Source organism: Oncorhynchus mykiss, chromosome 13 (genome assembly GCF_057628025.1).
Source record: "Oncorhynchus mykiss isolate SJ-2025 chromosome 13, ASM5762802v1, whole genome shotgun sequence".
NCBI lineage: Eukaryota > Metazoa > Chordata > Actinopteri > Salmoniformes > Salmonidae > Oncorhynchus > Oncorhynchus mykiss.
In genome coordinates, this window is record NC_143034.1 from 31975185 (window position 1) to 32000570 (window position 25386).

The 25386-nt window shown below is 45.7% G+C and overlaps 1 protein-coding gene across 1 annotated transcript in view; it reads left to right on the top strand.

The window, feature by feature from the left end:
* pitpnc1a (phosphatidylinositol transfer protein cytoplasmic 1a) overlaps positions 1-25386 on the top strand; it is a 79941-nt gene that overhangs the window by 42065 nt on the left and 12490 nt on the right. The window contains exons 2-5 of the mRNA XM_036940646.2: positions 12023-12171; positions 17175-17263; positions 17775-17782; positions 18576-18647. Of these exons, the coding sequence (XP_036796541.1) occupies positions 12023-12171; positions 17175-17263; positions 17775-17782; positions 18576-18647 (318 nt within the window). The remainder of the gene's footprint in view (positions 1-12022; positions 12172-17174; positions 17264-17774; positions 17783-18575; positions 18648-25386) is intronic.

Consider the following 25386-nt stretch of genomic DNA (forward strand, 5'->3'; position numbering starts at 1 on the left):
AGAGAGGAGCAGGCAGGCCAGTGGTGGAAGTGTTACGTGAGCTGCTGGCTCAGGCCCTAATCTGGTCCTGTCACTGTGTCTGTGCTGAGGCTCATGGGATGTGTGCATTGCGTCTGAGATGAGAGGAACAGGGCAAAGCAACCGCCATTGAGAACAATTCTCATTGCAGCTATATTGAGTACATGAGAAAAGGGAAATGCTGTACTTCTCACTCTCACACACTCACTCCCTTCCCCACAGACTTAATCAAGCATTCATCTGGCTCATAGCCCCCTCCCTACTGACCATGTTATCACACTGATGATACCCTGATTTACACATATGCGCGCGCACACACACACTAATTGAACCCCCTGCACCTATTGACTCAGAAGCACACATGGATAATTTTATCTTGAGAGAGCAGTACCCCTGCGCGCTGCACAATTGATTAAATGTGCACATCATTGGAATAAATTTCCCAGCTGAGTGAATGAGGCTGCGAGGGAGTGATGGCGCCATAGCTGAGACAGCAGTATCTGGAAGCGGAGGGTGGAAAGGGGGGGGGGGGGGTTACTGTATTGCATGTCGTAAGGGGACCATCAGTGTAATCCTAGCCAGGCAGTATTGAGGGGGAATGTGTGTGTGTGTGTTGGGGGGGGGGCTTGTGTGTACTATTCCAACCTGTGAGAGTGTATAGATGTGTGTGTGCTCTGCCACTGTCGCTCCCTCTGCAGTGGGAGCTGAGAACAGATCTCGATCAGGCCGGTGTTATGAGCCAGCTTTTTACTCACCATGCCTTCTTTTTTTCAGTGGAGGAAGGCTGTTACAGGCAATCTGATCTAATCATGTAGCCCTTCTCCTCCTCTTATGGTGTCTCCCATTTAAGGCTTAGCTAATCCACCAGGTTAATTGTTGGCAGGTCTCATTGTTGCCTATTGGAGGGGGGTTTAAGAGGCCCATGGAGAATAAAATGAGCCATACATTGTTTGTAGATGACCTCTTGGCAGTATTAGACTACTCTGAAAGAGAAGGGATTGAACTGGTTCTGATGCCTACCTTTTGGACTGTATGCTGCACCAGGAATGTCCTTCCTCTCACTCTTGTCTCTCCTGCTCTGCCGACAGAGACCCGTTCAAGCCGTAGCGGAGATGAGAGAACTTGAGAAATGGGGAAACAGAAATTAGTAAGGCACGAATTCATATGAACAGTCTGCCTTTGGGGCAGGGGAGGGATTTTTTTGTTGACATTCTCTCTTTTGTCTAAGCCATTCTCTGGTTGGGAGCGTGTATTTTTTTGCTACCAGCCAGGGCGTAGTGGTCGCGGTAATGGATTCTTCCCAGAGTTGCTATGGACCTCCTTGGTGGTCGACACTCATCTGGTTCACGAGGTGGAACAGCGCAATTAGCGTAGCTATTAGCGTTGAAGTGATCCAGAGGGGCAAAGAGTAGAGGTGTAGGTGGCGTTGCATAATTGGGTTAGTGGAAAGAGGGTTCACTGATCGCCTACTTTGTAGGCTAGTCTTCCAGTGCTTTCCGTGACATGCACAGAGGCGGATACATATTTTGTTTTTTAAAATAAAAAAAATAAAAGATTTATTAGTATTCAGCAACTGTAAGACGCCATCTTTTGCAACATTATTTGCCATGTCAACAATGACGCCAGCAACTCTTTATAGCCTTCTTGTGTAGGCTATTCTAGATGCATCACAAGTGTGCCTTACAGCTGTTGCTGTGTTTAAACATATTAGTGCACCAAGTCTTCCGTTCATCTCGAGGCCCAAAATGAATCGTTCTGCGTTTACTTTTTTTCCATTAGATGTTCAGAAACGGGGGAAGAAGAAGCGGTTGGCTCTGGGCCAAGCGTCCGTTTCCACACCCAATTAAAAACAATGCAGCTAGCGCTCGCCGGCTACCGCTTTTAGCACGTCTATTTGTGAAGAAGCTTGAGAGCTGGAGGCCCCGTGTGTTTGATGAGCAACGTCCAAATAGAATAACGGGTGGAGATAATCTCCGGGTAGGTTTCCTCCACTCTCCCCTCCCTCTTTTATCGCCCCCCAGCTTCTCACTTCCCTCTCTCCGACCCAGGCGAAGGCTTGTACAATGATATATGCACCACTTTGTCTGCCTCCGGGCTCAGCATAAATCGCTTCTTGGGCGAAGCGTGCCTCATCGACCGTACATACTCACCAGGGGAATTCTGATACTAGCCACCATCGATTGTTGCGGTTTTATACTTACTTACTGACTTTATTGTCCCCGTGGGGAAATTTTGAAGGGGAAAATGCTGCTTTTGTTTATTCATATCTCTGTCCACTCGGACTGTGGTTGTCTGAGAAGTAGTGTAGGCCACACGACAGGGCAGCTTTTTCTGGTCAAGTCACATTGTCAGGAACACTCCCGGTTAGCCTTTAGCCCATAGGCTAACGTCATACTCCATAACCCAGTCCCATAGTGTATCCTGGTCAGGTCACCCTGAACATAAACCTGATGTCTACTAACACACTATCTTGGCCTAGATCATACCTTGGTATAAAGGTATTGCCAAGCCCGGTTGTTTTTTGAATCCATGGTATTGACCGAGCAGCAGCATTCTAATCTGTAGCCGTATTGATGAAGCTGTTGTTCAGTGACCGAGACTAACAGGGCCAGTGCTGTCAGTTGCATTGTCATCAGGCAAACTGCATAAGCAGGCCAGGGTTGTTGGTTGGGCCTCTTCTTTTGATTCATCTTTATTCTTCACATCTCCTAAGAAACTAGGGGAGTGTGTTCCAAATGGCAACCTATATAGTGCACTACTTGTGACCAGGGCCATAGGGATTTGGGACACCTATATAGTGCACTACTTGTGACCAGGGCCCATAGGGGTACACTATAGGGATTTGGGACATATCCTGGATTATGTGGGTTTGATCAAGTTTTTATTTTTTATTATTATTTTTTTTTTTTACCCCTTTATCCTCCCCAATTTTGTGGTATCCAATTGCTGTAGTAGCTACTATCTTGTCTCATTGCTACAACTCCCGTACGGGCTCGGGAGAGACGAAGGCTGAATGTCATGCGTCCTCCGATACACAACCCAACCAGCCGTACTGCTTCTTAACACAGCGCGCATCCAACCCGGAAGCCAGCCGGCTACACCGTGCACCTGGCAACCTTGGCTAGCGCGCACTGCGCCCGGCCCACCACAGGAGTCGCTGGTGCGCAATGAGACAAGGAGATCCCTACCGACCAATCCCTCCCTAACCCGGACGACGCTAATTGTGCGTCGCCCCACGGACCTCCCGGTCGCGGCCGGTTACGACAGAGCCTGGGCGCGAACCCAGGGACTCTGATGGCACAGCTGGCGCTGCAGTATAGCGCCCTTAACCACTGCGCCACCCGGGAGGCCAGTAGCGTATGTTTTAACGCAAATTCTGTGGACTGTTGAAGCGCTCCATTTTTAGTTACAGACCGAAAGACGATATTCAAGCGATCAGTGCCAAACGTTGTTTGTCCTGCAAACATTTCCAACTAGCCTGCGAACACCACTGCTTTTTCTCAGTTAATAATTCAAACCAGTGGTGGCTGGTGGGCAGAGATATCGCAGGAGCGGTATCAAACATATGGAAGCCATGTGTTTTATGTTTTTGACACCTTTCTGTCTATTCCATTCCAGCCTGTCCTACTATATCTCTCCCACCATCCTCCTCTGGTTCAACATTGATCCCCTGCCCCTCATCACTGTTTCAAATGAGAACATGGACAATGGCTCATTCAACCAATACAAGATACTGTATTCTCGCTCTCTCTGTATTTTGAAACTGCTGCCCCTCGTCAACAAAGATTGTCACTAGGGCTGTTTGCGGTGACCATATTGCCACCACACTGGCAGTCATCATGAGTCCTGACTAGTAAAATTCCACATGACCGTTGAGTCCCGGTTTTCTCCTCTTATGCACTCTGGACATATGTTGGCAGTACCCAACTTGCTAATGATCATCAGGTCGCTAATGGCCTGGCACTCGAGGCTCTTTTGTCCTTCGAGCCACTCTGACGTCAATGCAAGTGAGATGGAAAATCACATCAAATAAGTATCATCAAAACAGAATGTGCTTTTAAAGCTCACCTCACTGTGATTGATCAATTTGAAGAAAGAAGTTCAACAGGTTGAACTGAGTGGGAAACATGGTCGTTGTGGATGTTGTTTCAAAGCCTAACACAATGAAATGGACAGCGCTTTCTAAGATAATGATTCATTAAAAATATCCACATACATATTAGAGCTTATGCATACGCATAGGCCTATATAAAAGCACAAGCTCATCCAAAAAACGGAATTAAAATAATGATTGGTTGCATCACTGCCTGGTACGGCAATTGCTCGGCCTCTGACTGCAAGGCACTACAGAGGGTGGTGCGTACGGTCCAGTACATCACTGGGGCCAAGCTTCCTGCCATCCAGGACCTCAGCACCAGGCGGCATCAGAGGAAGGCCCTAAAAATTGTAAAAGACCCCAGCCACCCCAGTCATAGTGTTCTCTCTACTACTGCATGGCAAGCGGTACCTGAGTGCCAAGTCTAGGACAAAAAGGCTTCTCAACAGTTTTTACACCCAAGCCATAAGACAGGTAATCAATGAACAGGTAATCAAATGACTACCCAGACTATTTGCATTGTGTGCCCCTCCCCAACCCCTCTTTTTACATTGCTGCTACTCTGTTTATCATATATGCATAGTCACTTTAACTATACATTCATGTACATACTTCCTCAATTGGGCCAACCAACCAGTGCTCCCGCATATGGACTGGACTGGTTACCTGGTTACCCCTCTCTTTCTCTCTCCTCTGTGTCCCTCTGTTCCCTTCCTTCCCCCGGTCTCTCTCTCCTCTGTGTCCCTCTGTTCCCCTCCTTCCCCCGGTTTGTCTGTCTCTCTCTCTCTCCTCTGTGTCCCTCAGTTCTCTTTCTCTCTCTCCTCTGTGTCCCTCTGTTCTCTCTCTCTCTCTCTCTCTCTCACTCTCACTCACTCTGTCACTCACTCTGTCACTCACTCTGTCACTCACTCTGTCACTCACTCTGTCACTCACTCTGTCACTCACTCTGTCACTCACTCTGTCACTCACTCTCCTTCACTCACTAGGATGAGCTGCACATGGATGGACTGGTTACCTTATGCTAAGCACCAAACTTTTTGTCTGGGAGAAAACGGAGAGGCCTAGGCGATGCTGTTGGTTCACTGATTGTGCAGGGCGGCTTACGTAGTTCGCCTACAAGTATAGTGAATTTGTATTTGATTTTGAATAGCCTCGGTAATAGCGCATTATATTCTCATAATTAATAGGCTGACACATTACCCTTTTTAGCTACATAATATCTCACCACCATGCGTTTCCATCTCCTCCCCTCTCTCCTTCATTCCTTTATTGAGAACACAGTGAGAGGGGCTGTCAACAGTTCAATTAAATATGTTTTGTTGTGAGAACTTTCATTTGAGGCGTATTTCCATTCATATCAGATGAACCGTTAAGAAATTACAGCATTTTTTGTACATAGTCTTCTCCCCCCATTTTAGGACACCAAATGTATTGGGACCAAGTCACATATGTATTTGTATTAAAGTAGTACCAAGTTAAGTATTTGGTCCCATATTCCTAGCACACAATGACTACATCAAGCTTGTATCTCTACGAACTTGTTGGGTGCGTTTTCTGTTTTGTTTTGTTGCATTACAGATTATTTTGGGCCGGATTCAGAAATGAATGGTAAATAATGTATTGTCATTTTGAAGTCACTTTTATTATAAATAAGCTCTGCTAAACACATGATTACGGATAATCCTGAATGAATCGTGAATAGTGATGAGTGAGAAAGTTAGACGCACAAATATCATACCCCCAAGACATGCCGTCCTCTCACCATTACAATAACAGGGGAGGTTAGTATTTTTGTGGGGGTATGATACTTTTGTATATACAAAAGTATGTGGGCAACCTTCAAATTAGTGGATTCCAGCCACACCTGTCGCTGACAGGTGTATAAAATCGAGCACACAGCCATGGATTCTCTTTAGACCGACATTGGCAGTAGAATGGCCTCACTGAAGAGTCCAGTGACTGACGAGTCCAGTGACAGCCCTGCTAGAGCTGCCCTAGTCAACTGTAAGTGTTGTTATTGTGAAGTGGAACAATGGCTCGTCTTCGAAGTGGTAAGCCACACAAGCTCACGAAACGGGACCGCTGAAGTGCGTAGCGTGTCAAGACGATCTGTCCTCACAACACTCACTACTGAGTTCCAAACTGCCTGGAAGCAACGTCAATTCAAGAACTGTTCGTCGGAAGCTTCATGAAATGGGTTTCCATGGCCGAGCAGCCACACACAAGCCTAAGATCACCATGCGCAATGCCAAGCATCGGCTGGAGTGGTGTAAAGCATGTCGCCATTGGACTCTGAAGCAGTGGAAACCTGTCTCTGGAGTGATGAATCACGCTTCACCATCTGGCAAGTCCGGTGGACGAATCTGGGTTTGGCGGATGCCATGAGAATGCTGCCTGCCCCAATGAATAGTGCCAACTGTAAAGCTTGGAGGAGGAATAATGGTCTGTGCATACAGAAGTGGTTTGTTGAGATTGATGTGGAAGAACTTGACTGGCCTATACAGAGCCCTGACCTGAACCCCATCGAACACCTTTGGGATGAATTGGAACGCCGACTGCAAGCCAGGCCTAATCGCCCAAAATCAGTGCCCGACCACACTAATGCTCTTGTGGCTAAATGGAAGCAAGTCCCCACAGCAATGTTCCAAAATCAGGTGGAAAGCCTTGGAGTGGAAAGTGGAGGCTGTTATAGTAGCAAAGGGGGGGACCAACTCCAAATTAATGCCCATGATTTTAGAATTAGATGTTCGACAAGCAGGTGTCCACATACCTGAATGGTGTTCACTGTAGGCCCTACCCACTTTTCCTACTGTACTTCTCCAGTTTGGGCCATATGAAGTCAGTCGCCCAAACTCCTGTAGGTCTAAGCCCCTTAGATTGCAATATATACTAAGTTTACATATGGAATTGTTTTAAGATGATCATAAAATTTAATAATTTATCCATTTGATTTAGAATTGTAAGGCCCTGTAGGTATAAAAACATATATATATATATATATATATATATATATATTTGATGAAACATTGAATTTGCCCTTTACTACTATAGCCCATAGAAGCACATTGAATATAGCACATTTTTGTACATGGCAAAAACAGGCAATCCAAAAATAAATCATAAGGAATAAGGTTTTGAAGTGCCTGTCCTATATCTGAGAGAGATCAGGGATTGTAATTACATTTTTTTACCCATGTTTGGGCACCTTATTTGTGGCACATTTTACCCCCTATTCACTTTTTGCCATTTTTACAGCCCGGTAATGGGTTACCTTCAGAGGACTCCCATGATGCTTGTGTGCGTCGTAAAGCAGAACAACATTCATGTTCGTGAGAGTCTCCCCTTTTGATGGTGGTGGTGACGACTACTAGTTTGTAGCTCACACGGTTTGCGTTTTGCAGCCAATTGCGTGTAGAAAAAGACCGCTTTCACAAGCTCCACGTTATGGAATAAACTCAAACTTTATATCGGCAAGAAAGAGGGGATTGAGCTAAAGCCACACGAGTGTGTCAATCCACTCATTAAGATGGACATCCTCTCCGAGGATTCTCTGTGTTCCTGTTAGACATCCAGCCAGGACTGCTTTCCTGCTCCCCACCCCCCAAAGGGACACTCCTGGCCTTGGATGATGACATGGCAGTGTCCCCCATCCACCCTGTCTGTGATATGTCTCACCCACGCGGGCGACACCGGTCTTAATAATTGATTGCGTCTCGGGCTGCAATGTGCAGCAATGTGCTACTGTAGGTGGTTCCTGAGTGCACTTTTGTGCTGAGGCATCCATTTCTGACTCAAGCTCACTCTCCATAGCCCCTGGGAGACCTTGGGTTCCGGCTGGTGAGGAATGGAGGGAGTCATTCCGGTGCAGTCTCCAATCTTTGCAAGGTTAAAGGAGAAACCAGCTGACCGTGGAGGTCACGGAATGGAGGGTGGGAAGTGGTTGTAGTTTAAAGAGCTGGACAAAGTGGCTTCTACTGCAATGTGACAAACTTTCAGATGATTGCTGTTGGGCAGTGTGTGTGTCGTGTGTGTGTGTGTGTGTGCGTGCTGCCTATGCATCCTGAAAACTGTGACACTCGAGGACCCTTGGTGATCTTTGACACCATTTTGGGCTTTTGGGGTCAATCCTTCAGCTTCCTCAACACCTTAAGTGCCGATGGAAAAGTTAGAAACCTCAACCCCCTCTTCCACTGCAATCCCCGTCTCCTCTTCCCCTTTCCCCTCTTCCTCCTCTCTTCTTCCCCAAAGCTTTACTGAGCAGCAGCCTGGCAGGTCATGCGTGGAGGATGAGTGGAGAGGGGGATGCGGTAGAGGAGTGACTCAGCAGGGGATGAGTGGAGGGCGTCACTTGTTCTCAGCTGGCCACAGATAAGAGGATTAGCGTCGTTCAGTATCATCTCAGCATGTCCTCTACCTCTACTCCACTTTTTCTCGTGCTGCCGCTCTCCAACTTCTCCCTCGCTCTCCTGAATGTCTTATCTCTCTTTCCCTCCATTTATCATCCTCTCTCTCTGCCAATCCTGGTTCTTCATTCATCCTCTCTCTCTCTCTCTGCCAATCCTGGTTCTTCATTCATCCTCTCTCTCTCTCTGCCAATCCTGGTTCTTCAGTCATCCGCTCTCTCTCTCTGCCAATCCTGGTTCTTCGTTCATCCTCTCTCTCTCTCTGCCAATTCTGGTTCTTCATTCATCCTCTCTCTCTCTCTGCCAATCCTGGTTCTTCATTCATCCTCTCTCTCTCTCTCTGCCAATCCTGGTTCTTCATTCATCCTCTCTCTCTCTCTGCCTATCCTGGTTCTTCGTTCATCCTCTCTCTCTCTCTGCCTATCCTGGTTCTTCATTCGTCCTCTCTCTCTCTCTCTGCTAATCCTGGTTCTTCGTTCATCCTCTCTCTGCCTATCCTGGTTCTTCATTCATCCTCTCTCTCTCTCTGCCAATCCTGGTTCTTCATTCATCCTCTCTCTCTCTCTGCCAATCCTGGTTCTTCATTCATCCGCTCTCTCTCTCTGCCAATCCTGGTTCTTCATTCATCCTCTCTCTCTCTCTCTGCCAATTCTGGTTCTTCATTCATCCTCTCTCTCTCTCTGCCAATCATGGTTCTTCATTCATCCTCTCTCTCTCTCTCTGCCAATCCTGGTTCTTCATTCATCCTCTCTCTCTCTCTGCCTATCCTGGTTCTTCGTTCATCCTCTCTCTCTCTCTGCCTATCCTGGTTCTTCGTTCATCCTCTCTCTCTCTCTCTGCCTATCCTGGTTCTTTGTTCATCCTCTCTCTCTGCTAATCCTGGTTCTTCGTTCATCCTCTCTCTGCCAATCCTGGTTCTTCGTTCATCCTCTCTGCTAATCCTGGTTCTTTGTTCATCCTCTCTCTCTGCTAATCCTGGTTCTTCGTTCATCCTCTCTCTCTGCTAATCCTGGTTCTTCGTTCATCCTCTCTCTCTTCTCTCTCTCTCTCTGCCTATCCTGGTTCTTCATTCGTCATCTCTCTCTCTCTGCTAATCCTGGTTCTTCGTTCATCCTCTCTCTGCCTATCCTGGTTCTTCATTCATCCTCTCTCTCTCTCTCTCTGCTAATCCTGGTTCTTCGTTCCTCTCTCTCTGCTAATCCTGGTTCTTTGTTCATCCTCTCTCTCTGCTAATCCTGGTTCTTCGTTCATCCTCTCTCTCTGCTAATCCTGGTTCTTCGTTCATCCTCTCTCTCTTCTCTCTCTCTCTGCCTATCCTGGTTCTTCATTCGTCATCTCTCTCTCTCTGCTAATCCTGGTTCTTCGTTCATCCTCTCTCTGCCTATCCTGGTTCTTCATTCATCCTCTCTCTCTCTCTCTCTGCTAATCCTGGTTCTTCGTTCCTCTCTCTCTGCCAATCCTGGTTCTTCGTTCATCCTCTCTTTGCCAATCCTGGTTCTTCGTTCATCCTCTCTCTCTGCCTATCCTGGTTCTTCGTTCATCCTCTCTCTCTGCCTATCCTGGTTCTTCGTTCATCCTCTCTCTCTCTCTCTCTCTCTCTCTCTGCCAATCCTGGTTCTTCGTTCATCCTCTCTCTCTCTCTCTCTCTCTGTGCTAATCCTGGTTCTTCATTCATCCTCTCTCTCTGCCTATCCTGGTTCTTCGTTCATCCTCTCTCTCTCTCTCTCTGCTAATCCTGGTTCTTCGTTCATCCTCTCTCTCTGCCTATCCTGGTTCTTCGTTCATCCTCTCTCTCTGCCTATCCTGGTTCTTCGTTCATCCTCTCTCTCTGCCTATCCTGGTTCTTCGTTCATCCTCTCTCTCTGCCTATCCTGGTTCTTCGTTCATCCTCTCTCTCTGCCTATCCTGGTTCTTCGTTCATCCTCTCTCTCTGCCTATCCTGGTTCTTCGTTCATCCTCTCTCTCTGCCTATCCTGGTTCTTCGTTCATCCTCTCTCTCTGCCTATCCTGGTTCTTTGTTCATCCTCTCTCTCTGCCTATCCTGGTTCTTCGTTCAGCCTCTCTCTCTGCCTATCGTTCTCTCTCTGCCGGCTCTTTTTCTCAATCCTCTTCCCATCTTTATCTTTCCCCTTTGTCTTTCTAATGCCTTCCCTCTTCTCCCAACCTCTCTGCCCCCTCTCTTTCCCTCTGTATCTTTCCACTCCTTTCCCAGCCCCACCCTCCCCTCCCTCTCCATCTCTCGTTGTCCTTTCCTCTCTCTGCCTACCCCCTCCCACCTCCTCTTCTCTTTCCATCCTTTGTCTCTTGCTCTGGGATAGCAGCTCTGATCAAAAGCCAGTCTTTGTGGATTAACCTTGAATTATTAAAGCCTCAATAGATTGGTCAGGAAGTCTCAGAAGCACTTCACTGGTGGTCTTTCTAGTCGTCTTCAAAGGAAAGGGCAAGAGCCCTGAAAACAATGACTTGAAAGTGTTGGTGGTTGACATCCTGAAGGGTGAAATGAAATCTACCTCAAACTCAACTGTTTTAATAAAGCATTTGTGACCGATTTTTTTTTTTAAAGCTCACAAAAACAGAAACCGACATTTATCTGGTGTTGACGTGTCATAGGAGATGATCATATCTGTGTGGTTGTCGGTTGAACTCTCTCTTATTTGTTTTATTCTGTTGCTGAACATGTTCATGCTGCTGGCATAAGCCTAACCCTTCTCTGGTCTGGTCCCCTCTCTGTTTCCTCCAGACAAATCCACTTTTCAGCAGGACAATAACCGAAAACGCAAGGCCAAATATACACTGGAGTTACTTGCCAAGAATGCTTGAGTGGCCTGGTTACAGTTTTGACTTAAATCGGCTTGAAAATCTATGGCAAGACTTGAAAATGGCTGTTTAGAAATGATCAACAGCCAACTTAACAGAGCTTGAATACTTAAAAAAAAAAATATGGGCAAATATTGTACAATCCAGGTTTGCAAAGCTCTCACAGACACCGCTGTAATGGCTGCCAAAGGTGATTCTCACGTGTTGACTCGGGGTTGAATACTTATCTAATTAAAAAAGTATTATTATTATTATTTAACCAGGTAGGCAAGTTGAGAACAAGTTCTCATTTACAACTGTGACCTGGCCAAGATAAAGCAAAGCAGTGCGACACAAACAACAACACAGAGTTACACATAAACAAACATACAGTCAATAACACAATAGAGGGAAGAAGAAAAAAAAAGTAATCAAGTGTTTATTTACATTTTTTTTTTTTTTTTTTTCTGACATTACACAATATGTTGTGTAGATGTTGTGTGTGAATACTTTCCAAAGGCCCTGTTTTAGAATCCACGCGTGTTCTTCCTAGTCACGCCTGTTAATGTTCACGTCACGGTCGGGTCCACCTCTCTGTTTCCTCCGTTTTACAGGACTCGGATCAGCTGTATTAAATTCCTTTTGTTAAACGGAGCGTGTTCATGTCGGCGGTCGTACCCTAAACATAGTCTCCCTCTGTTCTCTCCAGTACAGGATTGGTCAGCTATATATGATCAGCAAACACAGCCATGAGCAGAGTGACCGCGGCGAAGGGGTGGAGGTGGTCCAGAATGAACCGTTTGAGGACCCCGCCCACGGTCAGGGTCAGTTCACTGAGAAACGTGTCTACCTCAACAGGTGAGTGGCCGTCATCCACCCACGTTAAAGGTACAATCTGTGGTCAAGGGTTGTATGCCAAAACATGATGCGGGGGCTGCTCTTCTACTGAAAATAAAACCCGGGGGGGGGGGGGAGAATGTCATCTATAGGTTTAGGGCACTATGTAGGGAATAGGGTGCCATTTGGAATGCCGACAGTGTTGTTCCTCACACACTCGAGGCTTCGCATGACAGACTGCTGCTGTGGCGTTGCCCCGAGTTACTCAGCCCTCACAGCTGTGCAACACACAATACTCCCCCTTCACTTCTTGGCTCTCAGCCGTGCGTGTGTGTGTGTGTGTGTGCGTGACCTTCCCAGCGCATCGCTGAGCATCCAAGGACAGAAACTTCCTAAGTGCAAGATCTACGGACAGAGAGAGCTAGATTTCATCGCAAATACCTGTGTCAGCGATCAGGATGCCCGGGACCTAAAGGTGCTGAGTCCGCAGGGTCTGCCCTGCTGTACAGCTCATCCTAGAGAGTGAAGGAGGGGAACAGAGGGACACAGAGGAGAGAGAGAGACCGGGGGAAGGAGAGAGAGAGAGAGAGAGAAGAACAGGGAGACGAGAGAGAAGAACAGGGAGACGAGAGAGAGAGAGGGAGAAGAACAGGGAGACGAGAGAGAGGGAGAAGAACAGGGAGACGAGAGAGAGAGAGAGGGAGAAGAACAGGGAGACGAGAGAGAGAGAGAGGGAGAAGAACAGGGAGACGAGAGAGAGAGAGGGAGAAGAACAGGGAGACGAGAGAGAGAGAGAGAGAGAGAGAGAGAGAGAAGAACAGGGAGACGAGAGAGAGGGGAACAGGGAGACGAGAGAGAGGGGAACAGGGAGACGAGAGAGAGGGGAACAGGGAGACGAGAGAGAGGGGAACAGGGAGACGAGAGAGAGGGGAACAGGGAGACGAGAGAGAGAGAGAGAAGAACAGGGAGACGAGAGAGGGAGAGAAGAACAGGGAGACGAGAGAGGGAGAGAAGAACAGGGAGACGAGAGAGAGAGAGAGAAGAACAGGGAGACGAGAGAGAGAGAAGAACGGGGAGACGAGAGAGAGAGAGAAGAACGGGGAGACGAGAGAGAGAGAGAAGAACAGGGAGACGAGAGAGAGAGAGAAGAACAGGGAGACGAGAGAGAGAGAGAGAGAAGAACAGGGAGACGAGAGAGAGAGAGAGAGAAGAACAGGGAGACGAGAGAGAGAGAGAGAGAGAGAGAGAAGAACAGGGAGACGAGAGAGAGAGAGAGAGAGAAAAACAGGGAGACGAGAGAGAGAGAGAGAGAGAGAGAAGAACAGGGAGACGAGAGAGAGAGAGGGAGAAGAACAGGGAGACGAGAGAGAGGGAGAAGAACAGGGAGACGAGAGAGAGAGAGAGATATGCATATTCAGGAGACATATTTTAACATGATCATAAAAAAACCTGCTGCAGGCTCTTCAAAACGACACATCCTTGGGTCAGGTCTTATGACAGTCCGTCCCGCTTGAATCTGTCATGGGAATACATCACGTACAGTTTGAATAAGGACTGGCTATAGACTACAGTACTACGATCATAACAATTTGTCACTACCCAACTCCCAGGAGGAAAACCTTCACCTTTCATTATTGTAAGAGAAGGGGTGAACACGTGAAGTACTGTCTTAATGGTGACACAGTACATCAGAGGACACAGTATGACGATGAGGGAATTATCTAGTGAGGTTGAGCAACAGCAGGGACAGTGTGTGTGTGCATATGTTAACTCTCCACTCATTGTGCAACCACGGCTGCAGTTACCTAAGCCCCTACCACCTCTTAAACACACTCCCCCCTGCTCTAGTTCTTTACAGCAGATGGGTGCCTTTCAGCCGTGTGTGTGTGTGTGTGTGTGTGTGTGTGTCCATGTTGACTACTACAAGTGCAACCTCTCCATAAACATCCATCTCAGGCTTAGTGAACCAGGTGTCTGCCTTATGTAAGGAGGGAGGGAGGGAGAGAGAGAGAGAGAGAGGAGAGAGAGAGAGGAGAACGTGGGAGAGAGAGAGAGGAGAACGTGGGAGAGAGAGAGAGAGAGAGAGAGGAGAAGGTGGGAGAGAGAGAGAGAGAGAGCGGAGAAGGTGGGAGGGAGAGAGAGAGGAGAACGTGGGAGGGAGAGAGAGAGGAGAACGTGGGAGGGAGAGAGAGGAGAACGTGGGAGGGAGAGAGAGGAGAACGTGGGAGGGAGAGACTACTCCTAGACGCACTGAATCCGCCAGCTCTTCTCAACCCTCCGTGCAAACCAAGGCCTTTCTGTCGGGAAAACATAAATGTCATGGAAAATGATTTGAAGATGAGAAGAACATTCTAAGTGGAATAGAAGACCATTTAGTTTAGGGCCAGTTATGTCTCGTGCATCACAACAAGAACAGGACAGATGTGATTTATTTAATAGAAATACACTGGCCCTAACATTCCAAAGCAAGCAGGAAATTGAAGCCAGTGGGCATTGCGTCATGGTCCCCAGCACTCAATCACCTTTCTGATTCGCTAGATTATTGTTCTGGCTTGAATAACCTCTTAACTTTAAACATGAATTTAGGAATTCATTATTTCAATGGTCTTCATTTACACATTGACTCGGATAGTTAATTTTGTGCTGGAATAAAATGAGTGGGTTTACTTTGCGGGCACACACACACACACACACACACACACACACTAGTCCACACTTTCCGAACTTAAGCGCAAATGACTGGTTTCCCTGCCAGAGTCTTTAAATACTGTAGGAAATGGGTGAGGTGTGAAAAGTGTGGGGTGTGGGGATAGCGATACCTTACCACCGCTTTCAGAGCTCGGCGGGCGCAGTGTAACGTACCAATGTGTGGACGGGCACGAGGGATTGTTTTAAAAGAAGAATGAGAGAAGATGAGCAGATGGAGTGACAGTCATTTGCTTTTGGGGGACAGGCTGTGAATAGTCGGCCTGTCAACATTTCTTTGGCGTTTTTGTTTCTTTTCATATCAGCTGTCGCCACACACTCAGTCATGTAGCTGACTTCTCTATCGATGTGTGATCAAAGAAAATTGAATTTCTACAGCTTTTATTAGAGATTGGAGGCTTACATGTGTTTCGGTGCACCTGCGTGAAAAAGAGAGCTCAACCTCTCCCACTGAACCTTGCCGTTGTAATAAAAAACCCAAACCCATTGAGGCAGTGTCGTGAGGCTATAGACGGCTCTGGTAAGTGCTGCTGTCTCTCGTCATCTTTTTTCAATGTTCCTAGTTTCATTTTCAAGCTTCTTTTGTTACACGCCCACTCACCTTGAGAAGGAAACAAGGAAGGAAGAGAAACCACTCCAACTTTAGAAATGAGGATGGCTCCAATTAATCAGACATGATGCATCTCTTCTCCTCTCTTGCTTTTCATTTCTCCTCTCTCTCTCCATCTCTCTCCATCTCTTTTCCTCCTCTCTCCATCTCTTCTCCTCTCTCCATCTCTCTCCATCTCCATCTCTTCTCCTCTCTCCATCTCTCTCCATCTCCATCTCTTCTCCTCTCTCCATCTCTCTCCATCTCCATCTCTCTCCTCTCTCCATCTCCATCTCTCTCCATCTCCATCTCTTCTCCTCATCGCCATCTCTTCTCCTCTCTCCATATCCATCTCTCTCCTCTCTCCATCTCTCCTCTCTCCCTCTCTCTCTCTGTCTCTGTCTCTCTTTCACCATCTCTCCCTCTCTTCTCCTCTCTTGCTTTTCATTTCTCCTCTCTCCCTCTCTCTCTCTGTCTCTGTCTCTCTTTCTCCATCTCTCCCTCTCTTCTCCTCTCTTGCTTTTCATTTCTCCTCTCTCTCTTCTCCTCTCTTGCTTTTCATTTCTCCTCTCTCTCCATCTCTTCTCCTCCTCTCTCCATCTCTTCTCCTCTCTCCATCTCCATCTCTTCTCCTCTCTCCATCTCTTCTCCTCTCTCCATCTCCATCTCTTCTCCTCTCTCCATCTCTCTCCATCTCTCTCCTCTCTCCATCTCCATCTCTCTCCATCTCCATCTCTTCTCCTCATCTCCATCTCTTCTCCTCTCTCCATCTCTTCTCCTCTCTCCATCTCCATCTCTCTCCTCTCTCCATCTCTCCTCTCTCCCTCTCTCTCTCTCTCTCTCTCTCTTTCTCCATCTCTCCCTCTCTTCTCCTCTCTTGCTTTTCATTTCTCCTCTCTCTCTTCTCCTCTCTTGCTTTTCATTTCTCCTCTCTCTCTTCTCCTCTCTTGCTTTTCATTTCTCCTCTCTCTCCATCTCTCTCCATCTCTTCTCCATCTCCATCTCTTCTCCATCTCCATCTCTTCTCCTCTCTCCATCTCTCTCCTCTCTCCATCTCTCTCCTCTCTCCATCTCTCTCCATCTCTTCTCCATCTCCATCTCCATCTCTTCTCCATCTCCATCTCTTCTCCTCTCTCCATCTCTCTCCTCTCTCCATCTCTTCTCCTCTCTCATCTCCATCTCTCTCCTCTCTCCATCTCTCTCCTCTCTCTATCTCTCCTCTCTTTCTCTCTCTCTCTCTCTCCCTCTCTCTTCTCCTCTCTTGCTTTTCATTTCTCCTCTCTCTCCATCTCTTCTTCTCCTCTCTCCATCTCTTCTCCTCTCTCCATCTCTTCTCCTCTCTCCATCTCTTCTCTTCCTCTCTCTCCATCTCTCTCATCTCCATCTCTTCTCATCTCCATCTCTCTCCTCTCTCCATCTCCCATCTCTCCCTCTCTCTCCTCTCTTTCTCTCTCTCCCTCTCTCTTCTCCTCTCTTGCTTTTCATTTCTCCTCTCTCTCCATCTCTTCTCCTCCGCTCTCCATCTCTTCTCCTCCGCTCTCCATCTCTTCTCCTCCGCTCTCCATCTCTTCTCCTCCTCTCTCCATCTCTTCTCCTCCTCTCCATCTCTTCTCCTCTCTCCATCTCTTCTCCTCTCTCCATCTGTTCTTCTCTCTCTCTCTATCTATCTATCTATCTATCTATCTATCTATCTATCTATCTATCTATCTATCTATCTATCTATCTACAGTAAATTGCCCAGCTGGGCTCGAGCAGTGGTGCCCAACATCTTCTACGTAACAGAGAAGGCCTGGAACTACTACCCCTACACCATCACAGGTGAGCGCACGCTCAACACCGGCGTCTCATTGTAGAACCAGGATCCATTCATACCAGGCACCACTAATGCTTGTGTTAGGTCAGAAATGAACTCTGACCACGTATCGACCGTAACCCTAGCGGAAATGCACCGGGCTAACCTCAACCTAATCCAGTTACTGTGGCACTGAGCTCATAGCATGGCCAGGCTAGCTACCCCCCCCCCCCCCCCCCCACAAAAAACGTTTCTGTCCGGTCCCCATTTGGTTTTGAAATAACATATGTCCGACTATTATTCTCGTAACGTTATTAGAACGTCGGGTCAGCACCATTTCCCAGAAAAGCTTCTTCAAAAGAGCGTGGAAAAGGTTCAGCAAGCGTTTCCTGGATGTGTGAGCTGGGTTGTTTCTCGTGTCACATCGTAACCTGTCTGCGTTGCTACCGTGTTGTCGCGTCATTGAAAAGCCCTAATCTGTGTTGTGTTTTCTCCCCGCTCTGCTGCCACGCGTCCCTCCTGCGCCTGCCTCTCTAGAGTACACAGTAAGTATCCCTTCCTTTTGATTGGTCAGAGCTGTGAAGAGAGCCACCGCAGTCCAGTAGTGGGCGGGGTGTCCGGACTCATTCAATGCAGCAACATGGACGGATTGTAATTGTAATGTTTTAATATTGCATTAACTGCCTGAATTTTGCTGTAACCCAGGAAGAGTAGCTGCTGCCTTGGCAGCTAATGGGGATCCATAATACATACAAATGATGCTTTATACACTGGTAGTTCACAGGAAGTGTTAAGAACCAACATCGGTTTCAACCCATTATAAAACTCTACCGTAGCTGTGTTTTAATGTCTGAGAAGGGTTTAAGACCGATGACCGTCTGCCACCTGTTACATAATGTCTGAAACTTCTAAAGCCTTTGAGCTGTGGCATTTTCAAATCCTCTGAAAGTGATAAATGCCACCACACTGAGTCATATGGCTTAATATAGAGAGGAGGAGAGGATGGAGGGGAAAGGGGGGTGGAGGGGAGACATGGCTTTGACAGTGACGGAGCCCATTTCAGGCGCAATAAAAGGCTGTGTGTGAGTCATGGGGGGGGGGGGGTACATGCACACCACTCCGACACGAGCATACTCCCATACGTTCATCTCCCCCTTTTCTGAACAAAGAACCAAACGCATCAGTTGGTGGGGATATTGGTACAAGAAGTCTAGAGACTAAATGTCCACACAAACCATTCTGAAACTAAACACCAATTTCAGGTGAAAGCTGTTGTTTTTCCACCATTTTCAAGTATCTCACCTGAGACATTTATTTTCTGTTTGTTTTGTTTTGCAGTGTTCTTTCTTGCCCAAGTTCTCCATTCACATAGAGACGAAATACGAGGACAACAAAGGCAGCAATGACAACGTGAGTGAAGACCGTGTGTGTGTGTTGCTCTGAGGCCTTCAGTATGATAGTCATTCCATAATAGGGGCCTTATGGCCCCTCAGTGTCTGCCAAGTGCAGCTCTGCTAATTGAAGAGGCCATTTCATGTATACCCCTGTCCTTCTCTCTCTACCAATTCACAAACTCCTTTCTCTACAGAACAATATCTCTACTATTATGTAAGCGTGTGTGTGTGTGTGTGTGTGTGTGTGTGTGTGTGTGTGTGTGTGTGTGTGTGTGTGTGTGTGTGTGTGTAAGGAGTTGTCAGTCTTGGCCTTAGAAAAATCCACTCAATGTCGTAAGAGAGAGTAGGCGGGCATCAACCTGTCTGGTCATTTATCGTGTGTGAGTCCCACTTCCATGGACAGACAATGTTAGTGAAAGCCCTGCAGATGTAAAAAGAGAGGATGCTATATCAGACTGAATGTAAAGGAGAGGATATTATATCAGACTGAATGTAAAGGAGAGGATATTATATCAGACTGAATGTAAAGGAGAGGATATTATATCAGACTGAATGTAAAGGAGAGGATGCTATATCAGACTGAATGTAAAGGAGAGGATATTATATCAGACTGAATGTAAAGGAGAGGATATTATATCAGACTGAATGTAAAGGAGAGGATATTATATCAGACTGAATGTAAAGGAGATGATGCTATATCAGACTGAATGTAAAGGAGATGATGCTATATCAGACTGAATGTAAAGGAGAGGATGCTATATCAGACTGAATGTAAAGGAGAGGATATTATATCAGACTGAATGTAAAGGAGATGATGCTATATCAGACTGAATGTAAAGGAGATGATGCTATATCAGACTGAATGTAAAGGAGATGATGCTATATCAGACTGAATGTAAAGGAGAGGATGCTATATCAGACTGAATGTAAAAGAGAGGATGTTAGGCAGACTGAATGTAAAGGAGGGGATGTTAGGCAGACTGAATGTAAAATAGGATGTTAGGCAGACTGAATGTAAAGGAGGGGATGTTAGGCAGACTGAATGTAAAAGAGAGGATGTTATATCAGACTGAATGTAAAGGAGATGATGTTATGCAGACTGAATGTAAAGGAGAGGATGTTAGGCAGACTGAATGTAAAGGAGGGGATGCTAGGCAGACTGAATGTAAAAGAGAGGATGTTATATCAGACTGAATGTAAAGGAGATGATGTTATGCAGACTGAATGTAAAGGAGGGGATGCTAGGCAGACTGAATGTAAAAGAGAGGAACTTAGGCAGACTGAATGTAAAGGAGAGGATGTTAGGCAGACTGAATGTAAAGGAGAGGATGTTAGGCAGACTGAATGTAAAGGAGAGGATGTTAGGCAGACTGAATGTAAAAGAGAGGATGCTATATCAGACTGAATGTAAAGGAGAGGATATTATATCAGACTGAATGTAAAGGAGATGATGCTATATCAGACTGAATGTAAAGGAGATGATGCTATATCAGACTGAATGTAAAGGAGATGATGCTATATCAGACTGAATGTAAAGGAGAGGATGCTATATCAGACTGAATGTAAAGGAGAGGATGCTATATCAGACTGAATGTAAAGGAGAGGATGCTATATCAGACTGAATGTAAAGGAGAGGATGTTATATCAGACTGAATGTAAAGGAGATGATGCTATATCAGACTGAATGTAAAGGAGATGATGCTATATCAGACTGAATGTAAAGGAGAGGATGCTATATCAGACTGAATGTAAAGGAGAGGATGTTATATCGGACTGAATGTAAAGGAGAGGATGTTATATCGGACTGAATGTAAAGGAGAGGATGTTATATCAGACTGAATGTAAAGGAGAGGATGCTATATCAGACTGAATGTAAAGGAGAGGATGTTATATCAGACAATGTAAAGGAGAGGATGTTAGGCAGACTGAATGTAAAGGAGGGGATGTTAGGCAGACTGAATGTAAAGGAGGGGATGTTAGGCAGACTGAATGTAAAGGAGGGGATGCTATATCAGACTGAATGTAAAGGAGGGGATGCTATATCAGACTGAATGTAAAGGAGATGATGCTATATCAGACTGAATGTAAAGGAGAGGATGTTAGGCAGACTGAATGTAAAGGAGAGGATGTTATATCAGACTGAATGTAAAGGAGATGATGCTATATCAGACTGAATGTAAAGGAGATGATGCTATATCAGACTGAATGTAAAGGAGAGGATGCTATATCAGACTGAATGTAAAGGAGAGGATGTTATATCGGACTGAATGTAAAGGAGAGGATGTTATATCGGACTGAATGTAAAGGAGAGGATGTTATATCAGACTGAATGTAAAGGAGAGGATGCTATATCAGACTGAATGTAAAGGAGAGGATGTTATATCAGACAATGTAAAGGAGAGGATGTTAGGCAGACTGAATGTAAAGGAGGGGATGTTAGGCAGACTGAATGTAAAGGAGGGGATGCTATATCAGACTGAATGTAAAGGAGGGGATGCTATATCAGACTGAATGTAAAGGAGATGATGCTATATCAGACTGAATGTAAAGAAGATGATGCTATATCAGACTGAATGTAAAGGAGATGATGCTATATCAGACTGAATGTAAAGGAGATGATGTTATATCAGACTGAATGTAAAAGAGAGGATGTTAGGCAGACTGAATGTAAAGGAGATGATGCTATATCAGACTGAATGTAAAGGAGATGATGCTATATCAGACTGAATGTAAAGGAGATGATGCTATATCAGACTGAATGTAAAGGAGAGGATGTTATATCCGACTGAATGTAAAAGAGAGGATGTTAGGCAGACTGAATGTAAAAGAGAGGATGTTAGGCAGACTGAATGTAAAGGAGGGGATGTTAGGCAGACTGAATGTAAAATAGGATGTTAGGCAGACTGAATGTAAAGGAGGGGATGTTAGGCAGACTGAATGTAAAAGAGAGGATGTTATATCAGATTGAATGTAAAGGAGATGATGTTATATCAGACAATGTAAAGGAGAGGATGTTAGGCAGACTGAATGTAAAGGAGGGGATGTTAGGCAGACTGAATGTAAAGGAGGGGATGTTAGGCAGACTGAATGTAAAGGAGGGGATGCTATATCAGACTGAATGTAAAGGAGGGGATGCTATATCAGACTGAATGTAAAGGAGAGGATGTTAGGCAGACTGAATGTAAAGGAGAGGATGTTATATCAGACTGAATGTAAAGGAGATGATGCTATATCAGACTGAATGTAAAGGAGATGATGCTATATCAGACTGAATGTAAAGGAGAGGATGCTATATCAGACTGAATGTAAAGGAGAGGATGTTATATCGGACTGAATGTAAAGGAGAGGATGTTATATCGGACTGAATGTAAAGGAGAGGATGTTATATCGGACTGAATGTAAAGGAGAGGATGCTATATCAGACTGAATGTAAAGGAGAGGATGTTATATCAGACAATGTAAAGGAGAGGATGTTAGGCAGACTGAATGTAAAGGAGGGGATGTTAGGCAGACTGAATGTAAAGGAGGGGATGCTATATCAGACTGAATGTAAAGGAGGGGATGCTATATCAGACTGAATGTAAAGGAGATGATGCTATATCAGACTGAATGTAAAGAAGATGATGCTATATCAGACTGAATGTAAAGGAGATGATGCTATATCAGACTGAATGTAAAGGAGATGATGTTATATCAGACTGAATGTAAAAGAGAGGATGTTAGGCAGACTGAATGTAAAGGAGATGATGCTATATCAGACTGAATGTAAAGGAGATGATGCTATATCAGACTGAATGTAAAGGAGATGATGCTATATCAGACTGAATGTAAAGGAGAGGATGTTATATCCGACTGAATGTAAAAGAGAGGATGTTAGGCAGACTGAATGTAAAAGAGAGGATGTTAGGCAGACTGAATGTAAAGGAGGGGATGTTAAGCAGACTGAATGTAAAATAGGATGTTAGGCAGACTGAATGTAAAGGAGGGGATGTTAGGCAGACTGAATGTAAAAGAGAGGATGTTATATCAGACTGAATGTAAAGGAGATGATGTTATGCAGACTGAATGTAAAGGAGAGGATGTTAGGCAGACTGAATGTAAAGGAGGGGATGCTAGGCAGACTGAATGTAAAAGAGAGGATCTTAGGCAGACTGAATGTAAAGGAGAGGATGTTAGGCAGACTGAATGTAAAGGAGAGGATGTTAGGCAGACTGCATGTAAAGGAAAGGATGTTATGCAGACTGAATGTAAAGGAGAGGTTGTTAGGCAGACTGAATGTAAAGGAGAGGATGTTAGGCAGACTGAATGTAAAGGAGAGGATGTTGTATCAGACTGAATGTAAAGGAGAGGATGTTAGGCAGACTGAATGTAAAGGAGAGGATGTTATGCAGACTGAATGTAAAGGAGAGGATGTTGTATCAGACTGAATGTAAAGGAGAGGATGTTATATCACACTGAATTTAAAGGAGAGGATGTTGTATCAGACTGAATGTAAAGGAGAGGATGTTAGGCAGACTGAATGTAAAGGAGAGGATGTTATGCAGACTGAATGTAAAGGAGAGGATGTTGTATCAGACTGAATGTAAAGGAGAGGATGTTATGCAGACTGAATTTAAAGGAGAGGATGTTGTATCAGACTGAATGTAAAAGAGAGGATGTTATATCAGACTGAATGTAAAGGAGAGGATGTTATGCAGACTGAATGTAAAGGAGAGGATGTTAGGCAGACTGAATGTAAAGGAGAGGATGTTAGGCAGACTGAATGTAAAGGAGAGGATGTTGTATCAGACTGAATGTAAAGGAGAGGATGTTGTATCAGACTGAATGTAAAGGAGAGGATGTTAGGCAGACTGAATGTAAAGGAGAGGATGTTAGGCAGACTGAATGTAAAAGGCAGACACTCTGGTCTCTACATCTGTAATCCGACCCCAGCCTACCTCTCGTCTCTAACAACTGCTGGCCAGTGTCCCTGTGCGTGCACACACACTCGCACACATACACGCCTGGAGTCATATCACACATGTGCACATATCAAGTACACAGTTGGTGTCGCGTACAGACACACAGACGTATGTGTTTGTACGCACAAGTTCCACTAAAAAGCTCCCATGTGACTCTTTCCACGGACAATGCAGCTTCAGGACCAGCAGCACAAGCTCTGCATCTTTTACGACACTGTATAATCTGGTCCGAATTTCAGAATCTTCTCTGCCAAGATGCTGTACGTTATGAAATAATATGCAGCCCTGTGTTTCTGTGCTCACGGTGTTAGGAAAGATAATGTCAGGTTGTAAAAAATGTGTTTTCTCGCACTCACAGTCCCGTTTCCTGACCGAGAAGGGGGTGAATGTCTGTTTGGATTCAGTTTGTGTTTGTGTGCGTGCCTGTGTATACATCCATACACGTGTGAATGAAGTGCGTCTGTGTGAATGAAGTGCGTCTGTGTGAATGAAGTGCGTCTGTGTGAATGAAGTGCGTCTGTGTGAATGAAGTGCGTCTGTGTGAATGAAGTGCGTCTGTGTGAATGAAGTGCGTCTGTGTGAATGAAGTGCGTCTGTGTGAATGAAGTGCGTCTGTGTGAATGAAGTGCGTCTGTGTGAATGAAGTGCGTCTGTGTGAATGAAGTGCGTCTGTGTGAATGAAGTGCGTCTGTGTGAATGAAGTGCGTCTGTGTGAATGAAGTGCGTCTGTGTGAATGAAGTGCGTCTGTGTGAATGAAGTGCGTCTGTGTGAATGAAGTGCGTCTGTGTGAATGAAGTGCGTCTGTGTGAATGAAGTGCGTCTGTGTGAATGAAGTGCGTCTGTGTGAATGAAGTGCGTCTGTGTGAATGACAGTGTGTGAATGGAGTAGTGTTTGTGTGTGAGCAGACTGCATATTCTGTCTGTATGAATGGAGGGTGTGGTTAGAGGATGTGATTGACAATTCCACTGTCGATTCAGGTACCGTGACAGGGCAGGGCTGCCGTTAGGCTTGGAGAAGAGCCACTGCTTTAAATACAGTTCCTAATGGTTTATGGTTGTCATTATCTCTCTCTTTCTCCTTGAGACTTCACCATTAGACAGTTGCATAGTTTCTTTCTCTCCCTCTTACTTGCTCGTTTTCATTCATTCTTGCACACTCTCTTTCTTCCCTCCACCTCCCTTGTCCTTTCTCCCTCTTTCTTCTCCCCTCTACCCAACGTTCCTCCTCTACCCAACGTTCCTCCTCTACCCAACGTTCCTCCTCTACCCAACCTTCCTCCTCTACCCAACCTTCCTCCTCTACCCATAGGGCATACCCATAGGGCATACCCATAGGGCATCCGGAAGTTTTGGCATTGGAGACTAGTCCAAATGTAGCACATGAGCTGAACCAAAAAAAATCTACTGATCATATTGCTTCCAAATATGATATTTAATTTATGTTAAGTCATACATAATTGTACAGTTTTCTTTATGTAGTTATTATTCCGCTGGACTCGGCAGCAAGGCCATACAATATCCATCCGTAGCTACAATACCCACCCACAGCTACGAGCGTGAAGCCCATCTCTCTTCGGTTGTGATCACTGGTGTGAAGCTCTTATTTCCTGACATTCGTGCACTAGTTATCCCTACTCGGCAACTTCCAATACATCCGCCGCTAGCTGGAAGCATGATGTGGAACATAGACGTTGGAACCACACTTTGAAATGTTGCACTCTGCCCTGTCTGAGCATTCGTTCACTCATCCCCTTAGGCCTAACGTACTGGAGTATTCCTCTCTATAACTGAGC